The sequence below is a fragment of the Lithobates pipiens genome, unplaced genomic scaffold (genome assembly GCF_037356315.1).
Source record: "Lithobates pipiens isolate NorthernLeopardFrog02 unplaced genomic scaffold, aLitPip1_a1.2 Scaffold_18, whole genome shotgun sequence".
Taxonomy (NCBI): Eukaryota; Metazoa; Chordata; class Amphibia; order Anura; family Ranidae; genus Lithobates; species Lithobates pipiens.
Window position 1 is genome coordinate 339754601 of NW_027507758.1, and position 17590 is coordinate 339772190.

A 17590-nucleotide genomic window follows, 5' to 3' on the forward strand; every position below is an offset into this window, starting at 1 on the left:
GTGATAAATAACTCCTGCATGCCATGCTTTTTAACTTTACATTAAAGTGAATTTTGATTTAATCTATTCCTGGGCTTGTGGCTCTATTGACTTCCACATGGCTGGGATCAGTTATTGATTGATTGCTTTTTATGATGTGGGTTTAGTGACACTTTAAATAAAAGATTCTTTTGGCATGATCAATCATATTTTCAATATCAATGCTAAAATTTCACGATTGCTGCCAGGGTATGCAAACTTTTGAGCACAACTACAATTACAGTACTTTACAATTATTAATGGTAAATGGTCAAATAATGCATTGAACAATAAATGTAAATAAAATTTACCTGATATGCCTTGCTTATTTGCGTATTTACTTCAGTGTGTGTCGTTATTGTTATTGTTACATTGCCTTTTACAGGTTTACCATAGCGATAACTATAAAACAAAGCATTTAAAAAATCGGATTGTTATTTTTGAACATGCTCTAGCTTTAATCATGTGTATTTAAAACATATTACCAAAAATGTCCTGATTACCAGTTTTTTACCTTAAACTGAATTTTAAAACATCAACTGCAGTCATATTTGACTTCCAACAGCACGCCTATGACCTATAGGGAAAACCCAGCCAACCTTGCTTAGGATGGACTTCTCCTTAAAGCGTAACTTCACTTATGTTTAGGAAAAAAATGTTCCCCTCTGGGTAATCTCCTTAGTGAAACTGCTGCTCTCCCAGTCCAGTATGTGTTGCTAACATGTGTGGGATGGCCTCAGCCTTACACCACTCCACAAGCAATGTCCACTGATGCGTTTTGCCCCACACATTGGTGCATAATAATAGAAGTAAAGGGCAGAGGCAGGACAGAAGAACGTATGCATCACTGACGGTGAAAATTAAAAGATAAACATGTCCAAGTAATTGAGGTGATGAAGTAAATGGGGAATTGGAGTCCATCACTAATGAAAAAACTGACAATGTGTGATCAACTAAGATCAATATTTCTTAATTGGTCACCATTCAGTCCCTCCTGGGCCCTACTGGGTGCATCCATTGACAAACACAGCATAGCTCGGCTCTGCCCCGCTTTCTGTTTACAGGACTTGATTGGCTTCCGCTGCTGCCTTTCTGTCCTGTGAGACAGGAGGAGAGAGCCTCTGTAAATGGGCATGACTCTGGATCAAGTGAGGACTCAGGTAAGGATTTTGTCAGGATGGGCATGCCAGTAGATGAAGCTGGTTCCTCTGGGCGGACTTCTGTGCATCGTCCCAGGTTAATCCACATTCCTTCTCGTGGATGTAGAAATTGGACACATGCTCCTCTGCGCACGTACACATGCGTATCGGTGTGCTCACATGCACCCGTGACAGATCAAGGTGCCAAATTTGATGCCTCAAATTTTTTACCATAATGCAAGGAATGCATTAACCTGTTAAGGACCTACCCATGCAGATATAATGAGGCAGGGCGGGCCTCCTGCGCAAAACCTACCTGTACGTGATCTTGTGCACTGGGTCTGGGGCACACGCGCGATTGGACACATCGGCAGCCAATCAGCAAGTCCGGCAGACACAATGTCTCACCGGAAACCAACAGTCATTCTCAGAAGAGGCAGGACGCCATTCTATGAGAGAGGAAGATGGAGATCTTGTGTTTCTGCTGAGCAGAAACATGGATCTCTGTCTTCCTCCAGTCAAAAGCACCCCCTCCCCACCACCACCACCACACACAGTTAGAAAGCATTCCTACCTTTGATTGCCTCTGATGTTAACCCCTTCCCTGTCAGTGTCATTAGTAAAGTGACAGTGTATTTTTTTTAGCACTGATCACTGTATTAGTGACACTGGTCCCAAAAAGTGTCAAAAGTGTCAGTTAAGTGTCTGTTTTATCAGGTGCAATGTCAAAGTTCCACTAACAATCACTGATCGCCGACATTACTAGTAAAAAAAAAAAAAAATAATTACATACATTTATCCCCTAGTTTATAGACTCTATAACTTTTGTGTAAACCAATAAACATGCACTGATTGGGATTTTTTTTTACCAAAAATATGTAGCAGAATACATATTGGCCTAAATTGATGAATACATTTGATTATTGGGTATGTTCTATAGCATAAATTAAAAAAACATTTTTTTTTCAAAATTGTCAGTCTTTTTTCTTTATAGCTCAAAAAATTAAAACCGCAGAGGTGATCAAATAACACCAAAAGAAAGCTCTATTTGTTGGAAAAAAAGGACATCAGTTTTATTTGGGTACAGTGTCACATGACCACGCAATCGTCAGTTAAAGCAATGCAGTGCTGCATCACAAAAAATTGCCTGGTCCTGAAGGGGGGTAAACATTTCGGGGCTGAAATGGTTATGATAAAAAATGTTTTGGCTTTAGAACTACTTCAAGGAAGATGACAAGCAGAGACAATGGTCAAAAGAAGGTATAAAATACAGAACAGGAACACGAAAAAAGAAACCGCCATATGGATAAAAAGCCCTTTAAGCGATACTTGCATCTAATTTAGTCTAATCATGTCTTTTATCTAACTAACATCACTCTGGTGTAGTTCCTAAAAAACCGCAACCCTTCCTGTATAACAAGAACACAATTGTAGTGATTAAGAGTGGCTCTGGGCTATGAAAATCAATGGGAAAGCTGTCTACGCCTCTCTTTCACCTCTGTAATGGGAAGCGGATTTGTGTTGCATCTGAGGTCTGTGATGTCATTTCTTTTTGTATGGGGGTGGGGGAAAGCACTTACACTTTTTTTACAGCTCCATACCTGTAATCAATACCCCTTACTTGTCAAAAGATGATCACAGGCTGTTTAGAAAATCTTTTCTGCTCACCTCTGTTTTAAAGACTTAGGCAGCTTCCGGTCCCAGGTCTGGTTGTGGTCGTGCCATTAGTGGTACATAGTTGCCAACATTGTAAAAAAGAATCCGGGACACTTTTTTGGCTGTAGGCAGAGTTCTATTATAATTAGGGGCGGGGCATGCGGTTATAGCCGTGGCATAGGAAAAGGTGAAAATGCAACGCGCAGAGCGCCACAGCGAAATATGGACGTGGTTTACGTAAAATAATGGGCGTGGCGTACATGGGCTTGGCTCAAAGGGTGTGGTTAGAGTCTGAGATGAATGCGGGATGGAGAGGGAAAGGGGGGAGGGATGGAGGGACAGCAGCCCCAGATCCTACACCACAATAGCAATATTTGTTTTCCAGAGTTTGACAATCAGCAGATAAAGATACTCGAAATACCTGGTGTTAGCGATTCAATCATCCCGGCGCCATGATTGTTATGGTGTCAGGATGATTAAAGCGCATTATTTCTATTATTACATTGTACTATAAAATGAAATCATTCAACTCACCATAACGCAGAATCAGTGAGAGCCATGAGCGCGTCACTAGCCATGTTTCCTGCCACCAGATGCCATCAGGTGCCCCCAGCAGAGTCCCTCCGTACATCAGGTGCCCCATCAGAGCAGCCTTCCTCAAATCTGTGTCTCCATCAGCGGAGCCCCTCCTTACATCTGGTGTCCCCATCAGTCCTCCTTACATCTGGTGTCCCCATCAGTCCTCCATACATCTGGTGTCCCCATCAGTCCTCCTTACATCTGTGTTCCCATCAGTCCTCCTTACATCTGTTGTCCCCATCAGTCCTCCTTACATCTGGTGTCCCCATCAGTCCTCCTTACATCTGGTGTCCCCATCAGTCCTCCTTACATCTGGTGTCCCCATCAGTCCTCCTTACATCTGGTGTCCCCATCAGTCCTCCTAACATCTGGTGTCCCCATCAGTCCTCCTTACATCTGGTGTCCCCATCAGTCCTCCGTACATCTGGTGCCCCTCTGACATCCAGACTGCCCCCTCTGACATCCAGACTGGCCCCCCTCTGACATCCAGACTGGCCCCCCTCTGACATCCAGACTAGCCCCCCTCTGACATCCAGACTGGCCCCCGACATCCAGACTGTCCCCCCTCTGACATCCAGACTGTCCCCCCTCTGACATCCAGACTGCCCCCAGACATCCAGACTGGCCCCCAAAATCCAGACTGCCCCCTCTGACATCCAGACTGGCCCCCCGACATCTAGACTGCCCCCCAACATCCAGACTAGACCCCCTCTGACATCCAAACTGGCCCCCCTCTGACATCCAGACTGGCCCCCCTCTGACATCCAGACTGCCCCTTCTTACATCCAGACTGGCCCCCCAACATCCATACTAGCCCTCCTCTGACATCCAGACTAGCCCCCCTCTGACATCCAGACTAGCCCCCCTCTGACATCCAGACTGGCCCTCCTCTGACATCCAGACTGGCCTCCGACATCCAGACTGCCCCCTTTGACATCCAGACTGTTGTTGCTGCGCGGAAAGAGATTGAGCTGCGGCGCCGCCCACCTTACGCCCCTTTCCATTACAGTTCACAGACACTGGCAGCGGGGTGGGGTGGGCCGCAGCACCTCTATTGTAGCCATATGCATGCCTTCTGGTCTTCTTTAAAATGGCGGCCGGCAGAGAAAAAACGTGACTACCTCTCACAGCAAACTGTGTGCAAACAACAAGTGGTGGTGCACTACGATCGTGGTGGATCCAAAGTGTGCCTCAACTCTCACCCACTCCGTGATCACCGTTCATTGAGAAGGTATACGAGTCCCGAGCAGTCTAACATCCACTTCAACCAGTTACGACCTGCTCCGACCGTTTCCGAACCACTCTGATCGGTACCGTTCGATATCAATGAAATCTATGTCCGTGTGGTCACGCCCCCGACATGTTTTGTCATACCAATTTATTCCTAGGGATTGGCCACACGGACGCCAACTTTCCCTTATATGCATTTCCTCCCAGAAGTCGCACCTGCGTACATTCCAACCAACCGATTGCTTCCGTCTATGCTTTTTGCCCACACTAGTTGGTCCACGTCATGGTGCACGCCTGCGTACATTCCATCCGAACGATCGCTTCCGTCTATACTTTTTGCCCACACTGGTTAACCTGCGCTTGCGCACACAGCTCCCCACCACGACCATATAGCACCAACCTATGTGACGGGAAGATGTACTACATATCCCCTCAATACCATTAAATACAAGATAAATATTACAATGTTTTGCATTCTAAAACAGAACATTATGAGCCTAGTGTCAATCTAGCTTTAAAAACTGACAGTGGATGACCTGGATGCCAGATTCACGGACACAGAGCTATGAAGGGACAGCGCGTGTATACCGTCCCTTCAGAGTGCATGCGCCGGTGACATCACTGGCTGCATGCAATGTGAATATCTCCTAAACCATGCAGGTTTAGGAGATATTCACTGTACCTACAGGTAAGCCTTATTAAAGGCTTACCTGTAGGTACAAGTAAAAAATAAGAGTTTATTCCACCATATTTTCATAAACCACTCCATGATGATAAACATTCCTTGTGACAGCTTCTAAAGACATTTAAAAAAAGTTTTGGTTTCAGGTGTGTAAAGCAATTACTGGATCTGGCAGATGAAGTTTATTACAGTAGTATTTGATACAATAGACCAGCATTTTTCAACCAGGGTGCCTTCAGGTTTACTTAGGGGTGCCTGGGCAAAATGCTTAAAAATTGCCCAACAGATGCATACAAGCCAGTGGGTGGATTAAGCCTGCATTAAAGTGTCTGTAAACCTAAAAATATTTTTTTAATGAAGACTTCTACCTGGTAGAGTAGAGGATGTCAAGTCATCTGTGCCCAGTCTTGACACAAAGAGTTAATCCATCTCTGAGCAATCCTCTAGTCTTTTTGTAGTAAGATAAAAAAAGACACACAGATAAGTTTGTGTCCCCACATCCCCCACTGCTGTGACTGACATGTGATTTCTTTAAATCATGAACGGCATGAGAGCAGAGAGAGTATATTACAATTCCAGCTTCCCATCCCCCCTCCTTCTTTCTCCAGCTCTCCCAGGATTGGCTGCTCCACACCTCATCATGATTGGGCATGCTGACGTCATGTGGTGCCTTTCCTGAGTTTTGAGTGGATGTTACTCAAAGCTCAGAAATAGGAGAGTAGGAGAGTGTAGAGGTGGGCGGGGAGTTTTGTGACATCATGACTCCGCCCACCGAGCACCAGCAAAGAGACTCACACACCAATTTCAGAGTTTTGCAGGGCTCCTACTGCTGAAGGGGGTGACATTTGCAAGGTAGGGATACATGCAGGGGGCTTGCATGTATACAGTACATACATGCATACTGTGTCATTAGTTTATACTGGGTGAGTGGTGGGTTTACATCCACTTTAAGTTACACAAAGCCACATGTTTTCATTGGGCATCAGTAAAACCTTCTAACCACCAGTGTCCCAACAACCAATGATGTTGATTGATAAGGAGATTGTCGGGTGCCAGCACAGCATCATAGTTTGCCCCTTCCCTTCCCTTTTCTGTCAGTACTGGGGTCACGTTAACTGAGTGAGGGAGAGCAACAGTGGAGAAGAGAAACATTGGAATACTAGTCAGTGCAAGTATGCAAAGGTGTATTTGCTTTGGAAGAATAAATAACCTCTAAAGTTTGGTGTCCCACGTCTGGATGTTGCTGTGTTATGTTAAACTTTTAGTTTTGTTTTTTTACAATTTAGAATGGGGCGCCTCAAGATTGTGCAGAATTTCAAAGGATGCCTTTACCAAAAAAAAGGTTGAGAAACACTGCAATAGACTTGCTGACAAAGTTGTAACAGTTTAATGATTACAGTTAAACTACAGCAGCATGCAAGGATGCATCATATTCTTACTGATTAACCTGCCATCCAAAAAGGTTGACCATAGATGGCTTGTTTGTTTATTCAATCAGCCAGCAAGTTGATTAAAAAAACAAAAACAAATGGATTCCTTCATCCGCCCTAGCAAGGCAGATAGAGGAATCTTCCCCATTGAGACATTGATCAGTGGTTTATCGAGAACATTTTTCCAACATTTCTGTTTAGAAAAAAGTTGATCGTCTTTCAAAATTTATCCGGTCCCTGCCAGCTTTAGATATACACTCATATGGATTAAAGTGCATTGCTAAAGTATTCAGACCCCCTTCACTTTTTTCAATTTTGTTATGTTGCAACCCGATACTACAGTTGTTTAAATTAATTTATTTCTCATTAATCTATACTTAGTATCTCATAATGACAACGTGAAAACAGCATTTTAGAAATACCTGTGAATTTATTAAAAAGGAAAAACTTTAAATATCATATGTACTCGGGTATTCAGATCCTTTAGGCTGGCCATACCTTATACAATTTTTGTACAATTTTCTTTTAGATTTACCAAAACCATATAATATGAGGTCAAACCTTAACACTTTCAATTTGTATGCAGTCAGGCAGGCCCTTGCACTACACAATTGAAGGTAAATATAAAGAAAATCGAACAAGAAAATTGCATAATGTATGGCCAGCCTTACTCAGTACTTTGTTAAAGCACCTTAGGCAGCAATTAAAATCTCTTATAATCCAAATAAAAATTCAAGTCTTTTTGAGTATGGCGTAACAAGCTTTGCACACCTGGATTGAAGGATTTTCTGCCATTCTTCTTTGCAAATCCTCTCAAGCTTTGTCAGGTTGGAAGGGGGCATACATTTTCAGGTCTCTCCAAAGATATTCAATGGGGTTCAAGTCAGGGTCTGGCTGGGCCACTCTAGCACATTAACAGAGTTGTCCCTAAGCCACTTCTGTTGTCTTGGCTGTGTGCTTAGGATCGCTGTCATGTTGGAAGGTGAACCTTTGGCCCATTCTGAGGTCCTAAGCACTGTGGAACAGGTTTTCATGGAGGTTATCTCTGTACTTTGCTCCATTCAGCTTTCCTTCAACCCTAACCAGTCTCCCAAACACCCCCACAGCATTATGCTGCCACCACCATACTTCACGTTTGGGATGGTATTGGGTAGGTGATGAGCGGTGCCTGGAGATTTCCTCCAGACAAAACATTTATAATTGAGGCCAAATAGTTTAATCTTGGTTTCATCAGACGCTCACAGTCTGAGCGTTCTACATGTGCTCTTTTGCAAACTCCAAGCAGACTTTCATGTGTTTTGCACTGGGGAGAGGCTTCAGTCAAACCACTCTGCCATTAAGCCCAATTTGGGGGAGGGCTGCAGTGATGGTTGTCCTTCTGGAACTTTGTCCCATCTCCACACAGAATCTCTGGAGCTCAGTCAGAGTGACCATCCGGGTTCTTGATCACCTCTCTTACTAAGGTCCTTCTCCCCCGATTGCTCAGTTTGGTGGGTTGACCAGCTCTTGGAAGAGACCTGGTTATGCCAAACTTTTTCCATTTGTGAATTATGAAGGCCACTGGGCTTTTGGGACCCTTCAGTGCAGCAGAATTTTTTTGTGGCCTTCCCCAGATTTATGCCTGGTAATTATCCTGTCTCTGAGCTCTGCAGACAGTTGCATTGCTTTGCAGTGGCTTTTGCTCTGATACAGTATGCATTGTCAGCTGTGAGGCCTTTTATAGAGAGGTGTGTGCTTTTACAAATCATGTTCAATCAATTTATGTAGTTTACCATAGGTGGACTCCAATCAAGGTGTAGACACATCTCAGCAACAATCAAGAGAAATGGGGGCACCTGAGCTAAATTTCAAATGTTGTTGCAAAGGGTCTGAATACTTGTGCCAATGTGAAATTTCAGTTTCTCCTTTTTCATACATTTGGAAACATTTGTAAAATTCTGTTTTCTTTTTGTCATTATGAGGTATTGAGTGTAGATTAATGAAAAAAAAGTTATTTAAACAAACGATAGTATCAGAAAAGCGAAGGGGGTCTGAATACTTTATAAATTTTAGAGTGCAGGGCCTATTTTTATATGAAATATAATTTATATGAAAGTTCTGAATTCAGCAAAAATCTCTATGATATTTAAAGACAATTCCAGAAAAAAAGGTTAAAGGATAGGTTCACATCTTGGTACATGTTATACACATATTTTCATATTACATATTTAGGGTGTAACATGCTTCAGTACCTCTCCCCAATCCCCCCTACCTGTGACAGCAGGTGGGGGTTCTCTCCCCACACCTGCTGCCACATTTGAAAATGGCACGGCTGTGCAGGGCTCTGCCTGCACAGCCTTGTCATTCATTCACAAGAACACAAATGGCAGATTGTTTGTGCATTAATGCTGCATACACACGACCGGTTTTCCCATCGGAATAAACTCTGAAGGTTTTTCCGACGGAGTTCCGCTGAAACTGTCTTGCCTACACACGATCACACCAAAGTCCGATCGTCAAAAGCATAGAGACGTACAGCACATACTACGGGACTAGAAAAAGGAAGTTCAATAGCCAGTAGCCAATAGCTTCCATCTCATACTAGCTTCAGAGCATGCGTCGTTTTTGGTCCGTCAGAACAGCATACAGACAAGCAATTTTCTCAATAGCAATTGGTTCCATCGGAAATATTTAAAACATCTTCTATTTCTAGGTCCATCAGAATTTAAAAAAAAAAGTCTGATGTGGTATACACGCGATCAGAATATACGATAAAAAGATTCTGTCTGACTTTTTCTGTCAGACATTCCGCTCGTGTGTACACAGCATTACATGTCCTCCAGCTTTCCAACAGAAAGCCTGTGCAGAGGCATAGTTAAGAAAGCTGAGGGATATTTCGTCAGGAGCCCGATATTGAGCCTGTGATCCACGGATTGCTCATACAATGCTCTGCAGGTTCCAGCGAAAAATAAATATTAAATGCACAGTTTTTCCCTACATAAATATGTGCAATTGCTACTTTTTTCACAAGGGTGAACTTTAAGTTTGTGAATGAAGTTAGGTGCTTGCTCACTGAGCACTGCCTACTGTGTTCCATGTTGTGGGAGCTATAACTTACTTTGCGGTCACTGTACCAGTAAAGTTCTTCATATCTGAGGCAATGAAGAAAGATGGTGCATCTAGCTTTACATCAAACTTTTGAAAAACTGGAAATAAATATTTAAAAAAAGATGAGGGAAAAAAAAAAAGAAATATAAGTCAAACAGACAATAGTGCAAATTCTCTAGCTCATGTGACCACTAACATTAGCATATGTTATTTCACCATGATACACTCAAAATGTAATTGTATTTATTATTGTGTTTATTTACTCATTCACTTTGATATGTTTGCTGCTATCAAAGGATCTTAACTGTTATAAAACATTTCATAGTTGTGAATGTCATAAAATGGCATAAAATGTCAAAATCTCATAATAACCAGGATAACATAAAGTGTTCACGATGAAAGGTGCAAGCAATTGCTGAATATATAATATATAATAGACACATACCATTTTCAGCAACAATAAAGGAAACAAAACTCTGAGTTGTATCCTAAAATTAAAATAAAATTGGAAAACATTATGGTTCAGCAAAATAAGTATAATGAAGTTACAGCAATAGAAAAAAAATATATAAATTATATTTGTAGCAGGGTGGCATAGTGTGGGCTGGCTTCATAATAGAGTTAGAGCTCAGAGCTTAAGGGACAGCAGTGTGTCTGAGGGTGAGATACAGCCGTGCATCAAGGTCAGATTGGGACAGTAGAAGGTCCAAGCTTGAGAAGAAGTCCATGTGGGATGGGAACAGACAGGAGGCTGTAGAGAAAGTCCAGTAGGGACAAGCTGGGAAGCTGCAAGGAAAGACGCAGTGTCTGTGCATAACTCTGGGATGTGTTTGATAGTCAAGAAGAGCAAAAGGTGTTTGGCGGTCAGGAAGACCCTATAGAGGTACTCAGAGCAGTCATAGGTGTGCGCAGTCTATTGCATTAGGGTGTGCACCCCAAAGCTCAAACACACTACTCACTACTACTCACATTACTCACTATGTTCATTTAGAAAAGGAAGTGGCTGACAAATACATATTTACCGGCCCCTTCCCTCACCCATCCTAAAACATCTCCGCAGCACCATGGAGAGGAGAGGAGGGAAGCCAGAAGTGCTGCAGAGGGAACGAGTGGGGAGCCAGGTCAGTAGGAAGAATCTGTGCTGCACAGGGTGATTGTTAGAGAAATTAAGTATTATACCTCTAAATGTCAACTATGAATATGCATAGAAATATAGCTTTATCTTCATTAAGTTTAAAATGCTTAGAAATATATGTTTTATATAACCCTATTATACTTCAATATGCTGAATAATCATATGACTATGAAAATGCTTACATTAGCAGGAATTTAAAAACACATAGCTCAGAACAATGAAATGTTTAGAATCACGTGTATAGAACATCCTGTGGCAGGGTGTTGCCTGTATTCCCTTCTTCCTGCTTCACGTTCAGAATAAAGGTTGAAATCATACATGTGCTCGGGACATTAAAAGCAGGAAGGGGGAAGGTTTAAGGGTGATAAAAAGGAGCATGTAATCCTATGACAATCAGAAATTGATTTTTGAAGCCTGAACGTACATGTAACCATTTCTCTTGCATATGCAAATAAAATTTCTTAACTTGAATCGAGAGATGGTCTGAGAATACAGATTGTTCTCTAACAGTGATTAGGGTGTGCCTGGGCACACCCGGCACACCCTGTGCACACGCCTATGGGAGCAGTATAGATGTCACAAGAGAGCCAGGAGGCTAAACGTTATGTCTTTGCAGTGATGGGGAGAACCCCCTGTATGGGAAGAGCTATCTGTATGAACTTTGGACTTGCTTTTAAATAAAGTGGGCTGCCATACCCTAAAACTGTTTTGAACTGTAAACGTTCATCCACACCGAAAATATTAAGTACAAAGGGGTTGCAGCATGAAGTGCCAAGTGCTTTTACTGCTAAAAAGCTATTCCTAGTTTCAGGCCACCCTGCCCATCCCCAAGCTAAATTAACAGTATACATGGTGCTAAGAAGATAGTCTGTCACTGTTAAAGATGCAATTTTGCAGCAAACCCATGCTTGAAACTTAGGATCTGGTAGACAGTTTGTGTGTGTGTATTTCTCCATAGAGGGGGATCTGTACAGACTGGAATTCTGACTGGAAACCCATGAAACACTGTCTGGAAGCTAGCCAAGTAGGTAGATTGAGTCGTCTGATAAGAGTGACCAGATGACAAAAAACATAGTAAGGAAGCTGGTCGCTCAGTTTACTTTATTTTTCATGGGAAACATCTTTGTTGTTTTCACACAATAAACAGGCAAGACACCCTTAGTTAATGGACTGATTCCTACCAATGTTCTGCAACTGATGCTGATTTCTTTCTGGTGAGTTAGACATGAAGGAGTTCAAAATTGTATCTGTCTAGCTATCTTCTATTCTGTTCATTTTCAGATGATCCCTTAAAATTCATCTTTTCAGGGAAGTCTATCCCTCCTCCATCTAATAAACTGTACTTTTACTTTCTCCTTCAGCTCATTCCTCATAGTTACTACCTTTTGTATCACCCCCCCTTTTGGATTATAAAAGCTATCGCAAGAAGGGCCCTCTGTAACTTCTTGTACGGAATAGTATTTTACCTGTATACATGTCCCTTTATTTTGTGCAAACTGTTGGTGCTATAGAAATCCTCTATAATAATAAGTGTTTTAAACAGAAATAAAGAACTTTTAACCACTACAATACAGGGCGCTTTCACCCCCTTCCTTCCCAGGCCAATTTTCAGCTTTCAGCGCTCTCACACTTTCAATGACAATTGCGCGGTCCTGCTACACTGTACCCAAATGAAATTTTTATCATTTTGTTTTCACAAATATAGCTTTATTTTGGTGGTATTTATTTGCGACTCTGTTTTAAATTTTTGGCGATATAAGCGGAAAAATGCGTAAATTTGGGGAAAAAAAATATATTTTCTTCTTTCTATTTTAAAAGAAATCCAATAAAATTGAATTTTGTCATGAATTTAAGCCAAAATGTATTCTGCTACATGTCTTTGGTAAAAAAAAATCTGTTAAGTGTATAATAATTGGTTTGTGTGATCACAGACATATGTATGCAAATGATCATGTACAGATGTGTGCAGGTGATCACGGACATATGTGTGCAGATAATCATTGGGACATGTGGTTTTAGTGGGACATATATGGGGACATGTATTTTTATTATTGGGGACATGTGTGTTTTTTATTTGGGGATATGTGTGTTTTGGGGACATTGTGTTTTACACTAGGTTGGTGATCAGTGAGTAAAAAGATGTAAAAAACAGCTTATACTCACTGATCACCAGCCGTCTGCAGCGATCCGCCCTCCTCTCCTCAGCGACGACTTCTGTGTGAAAAGAGTAGAGCCGATTGCCTAGCAACCGGCTATTTTGTTTACATCGCATGATGGCTGTGATTGGACATGGCCGTCATGTGATCAGGACGGCCAACCACAGAGCCCTCCTGCCGATCCAAGATGCGCCATGTCCGGGTGACACGAGCACATCGGGATTGCGCCGCTGAGCGGGTGCGCGCGATCCCCCTACTTCTGAAGGACGTTCAGGAACGTCCAGTCAGAAGTAGAAGGCTCCCACCCGGCCGTATATGTACATTGGCCAGGTGGAAAGTAGTTAAAGATAAAAAAATGAAAACTGTTTAAAAAATAACAAGAAACTGTTTAAATACCATCACTATTACCCAGCAATCATGGAATGCTCACTAAACTAAATTACTGAACTCAGTTAAGCTGATTGGGGAGACTTCTGCCTGTCTTCTGTTAAGCCTAGTACACACGGGCCGAATGCCGGGCAACATCAGCCGAATTAAAAAAAACAGCTGATATTCGGCCGTGTGTATGGAAGCAGGTCCGACAGAAGACAACCATTCAGCTGGCTTCTGTTGGACAAGCAAGCTGGAAAACCAGCAGCCGACTGGCTCCGGCTCAGTGCTCTCAGCCAATCTCAGCCAATCTACGATCATCTACCATGTCAAGCCCATATAACAATGCAATGTTTGGTGTATATATGGCTGTGAAAAAAATTGTTATTGATTACTGACATTTGTATCCTCCATTGAAGCTGTTCTCTCTACAAGAATTATGTGTATACCTAATGTTCAAGTTTGCAGAGCAATCCTGCAAAACGAAGACTCTGAATGTAGGCCCTCACCCAATCACTGAAAACAGGTTTTTACTTACAGTTCCAGAACACTCTAAGCACTTGTACACACGGTCAGAGATTCCGACAACCAAATCCGACGGATTCTGTCCGTCGGATTTTGTCTGACGGATCTTGTCCGAAACTGTTGCATACACACGGTCGGACGAAGTTGTCGGAAAATCCAATCGTTCAGAACGTGATGACGTTATTTCGTTATGACGGGACTACGTTCAGGCTAGTAGCCAATAGCTTTGGTGTAGGAATTTGATCTGAGCATGTGTGGCACTTTGTCCGATCAGAATTCTCTACACATGATCGGAGTATGTCCGATCGGACCAGTTTGTCGGAAAATATTTCCAGCAAGTTGGAAAATTTGGTCCGACTGATATTCCGACGGAAACAGTCCGATGCATACCACACACAGTCGGATTATCCGACAAAACGGTCCGATAGGACACATTCCGATGGATTCTCCGACCGTGTGTACAAGGGCTTAGCCCACGTACACACGGTCGGAGATTTTGCCAACCAAATCCGTCGGATTTTGCCCGTCGGATTTAGTCCGACGGATTGTGTCCGAAACTGTTGCATACACACGGTTGGGCCAAGTTGGCGAAAAATCAGATCTTTCAGAACGTGATGACGTAATTTCGTTACGATGGGACTACATTCAGGCTAGTAGCCAATAGCTTTGATGTAGGAATTTGATCTGAGCATGTGTGACACTTGGTCCGATCAAAATGCTCTACACATGATCGGATTAGGTCCGTCCGGCCCAGTTGGTCGGGAAATATTTCCATGTTGGAAAATTGGGTCGGACGGAGATTCGGACGGAATCAGCCCAATGCATACCACACACAGTCGGATTATCTGACGACACGGTCCGATAAGACTCATTCCGACAGATTCTCCGACCGTGTGTACAAGGGCTAAGACTGCACATACCTAGTTATGCTCTATTAAACGACAACTGACAGACAACTTACTAACATTTTCAGTAAACATTGTTCACAGTATGATGCAATATTTAAATAAATACTTACCTTTAATGTTGCTGAAATGCCCCAAACACCCAACATAGGGCTGTCAGAAAGCTGGAACCGAGTTGAAATTACACCCAAGTCCGATGTCATGTTTAGGTGCTGCTGGATAATATTATTTCTGGGATCCTATTATTTCAAAATAAGACAGGGTTGTCAAGTTGGACAAAATTGTGCTGAAATTAGACAAAAAACTGACGGTGCCTTAATTAGACTAATGTTGGAATGCAATTGACTAAAAAAGTTAAAGAATAACTCCACTTTTGTTGAGAAAAAAACATTCCCCCCCTGGGTGATCTATGTACATTGCAAGGATTATAACAACATTTTTTGCAGATTTCTATCTTTTGTTATTCTGAAGAAATCTATGAGTGTTTGGCCTCTTTCACGCAGGGCGGATCAGTAAAGATCCGCCCTGTGATGATCCGCTCGCTCAGCGGGGATCGCTCCGTTGTCCCCGCTGAGCCGGCTGCGGACAGGGCGGTCTCCGCACACTGTGCGGGGACCGCCCTGTCAGCTCTCCGCTCTCCTCTATGGGGATCGGACGAGCACGGACCGTCTGTCCGTGTTCATCCGATCCGCTCTGCAGACGGACAGAAAAATAGGATTTTCCTCCGTCTGCAGAATCGGACATTTGCGGAGGCGGACAATAGCGGGTGTCTGCGGATGCTCATCCGCAGACACCCGCTATCCCATAGGGATGAATGTATGGCCCGTATTTCATCCGCAAACGGATGGATGAAATACAGACATACCATCCGCATGTGTGAAAGGGGCCTTTGTCTGTGCCTCTGTTCCAAGGGAGTGGTTTCATAATTTAGTCAGGTGTGGAGCTGAAGGGCACTAATGAGGAAATCTGCTGGGCCTGCATCCCTTTACACGTGTTCCTATTGAAAGTATCTCTCAAAAAATCTTAGACAGACTTCTGAGAAAATTGGTGAGCCAATTAGAAAAGCAGGCCAGTATGCATTCTGTGTATAGAACAGCTCCAGGTAGCCATGCTGCAATGTATTCTCATAAAATTACATTGACTGCAGATTGAAAAGGAAAGGTAATTTTTAATAACATTCAATTACAATATGATTAGTGTTGCAATTATGCGCTATATTATTTTTTCTTTATTTGCTATTTTTTTCCCCACGAAAGTGGATTTACCATTTAAACATATTTATGAAGATGAGTTCCAGACAAAATGTTATGTTAGGTTTTTTTACTCATATTAATTTTCTCTTGGTAATACTTCCACTCATTTAATTGTTCCAGCGGTGATATGACTACACAGGAAGTTATGTGAAATCTACCTTAAGGGGGGGTCGGGTACATATACATTAATAAAAGTGCTTACAAAAACACATGGGGGAGATTTACTAAAGCTGTTGCAAACAGAATCTGGTTCAGCTGCGCACAGTAACCAATCAGCTTCTAACTTCAGTTTTTTCAATTATGCTTTGACAATAAAACCTAGTATCTGATTGGTTGCCATGCAAAGCTGCACCAGATTTTGTGTACACCAGTTTTAATAAATCTCCCCCATATATTGATGCGGCTGTTATTAACCACTTCCCAACCACCCGCCGTTGTTATACGGTGACAGTATGGCACTCCTGCGCAAATTGCCTTGCCCTCGGGTCGGGCGGACTCTATCTCTGCTTGTGACCTGCGATTGCCTTGTTCACAGGCAGAACGGGGAACTGCCTATGTAAACAAGGCATTTCCCCGTTCTGTCTAGTGACATGTCAGAGATCTACTGTTCCCAATGATCGGTAACAGTGATCCCTGTCATTTCCCCGGCAGTGTACTAAGTGTACTAATCTAAAAAACGTCTAGACAAGTAATACCCACCCTTATAACAAGATTCACATCTCCGGTATTTGGCTTCATATCATAACTTATAGAAATGATTCGAATCTGGACAGTCTCTCCAGGCCTGTACAAGGTTTTGTCAGTTTGGGTAAATGTTGCTGTGTTTTTCATTTGCATTGGTATATTAAATGTATCTGAGAAAACGGATGCATTCTGAGTCGATCCATTGACAGCCAGGTTAAATATACCAAAACTGGTGTTTTTTGCTATCTGTAGGAAAAAAAAGTTAACATTCCTGGCAAAATTGGTTAAACGACAGAACAGAACACATAAACAGACACTGCTTTACTGATCCTGGATTTCTCCTATTAATTAGAGGTAACATAAATTGCTTTTCCTGTAGTTCCTCTTGACATTCCTCTGTTGGGTTAAAATCTAATGGCCCATCAACATTAATACACCCACAATTATTTAAAAAAATGAAAAACTATACAGTAAATCCTACTGGTGTGTTACTGGGAGGAAACCAGGGCTATAGTAGCAAACATGAACAAACATGTGCGACAGCTCAAAAACCATGACTGTATTGTCCTCACTGCATGACACCCCTTTGTTACCCCCATATACAGTATTTCTACTTTACCTGCACCACTACCTGTACAGTTTTGTTTATATTTGGTGACCCATTTATGGTACTGCATAGAGGGAAAGTTTTTGTATCCTTTTTAGATTAAAGTGGAAAGTTAGATAAATATTACCGTTACCT

At 42.4% G+C, this 17590-nt stretch overlaps 1 protein-coding gene across 1 annotated transcript in view; it reads right to left on the bottom strand.

The window, feature by feature from the left end:
- Positions 1 to 17590, bottom strand: part of LOC143988098 (CD109 antigen-like) — a 132018-nt gene that overhangs the window by 95013 nt on the left and 19415 nt on the right. Inside the window, exons 4-8 of the mRNA XM_077487381.1 lie at positions 16864 to 17094; positions 15025 to 15150; positions 10267 to 10309; positions 9832 to 9919; positions 330 to 420 (exon numbers count right to left, since the gene is read on the bottom strand). Coding sequence (XP_077343507.1) covers positions 330 to 420; positions 9832 to 9919; positions 10267 to 10309; positions 15025 to 15150; positions 16864 to 17094 — 579 coding nt within the window. The remainder of the gene's footprint in view (positions 1 to 329; positions 421 to 9831; positions 9920 to 10266; positions 10310 to 15024; positions 15151 to 16863; positions 17095 to 17590) is intronic.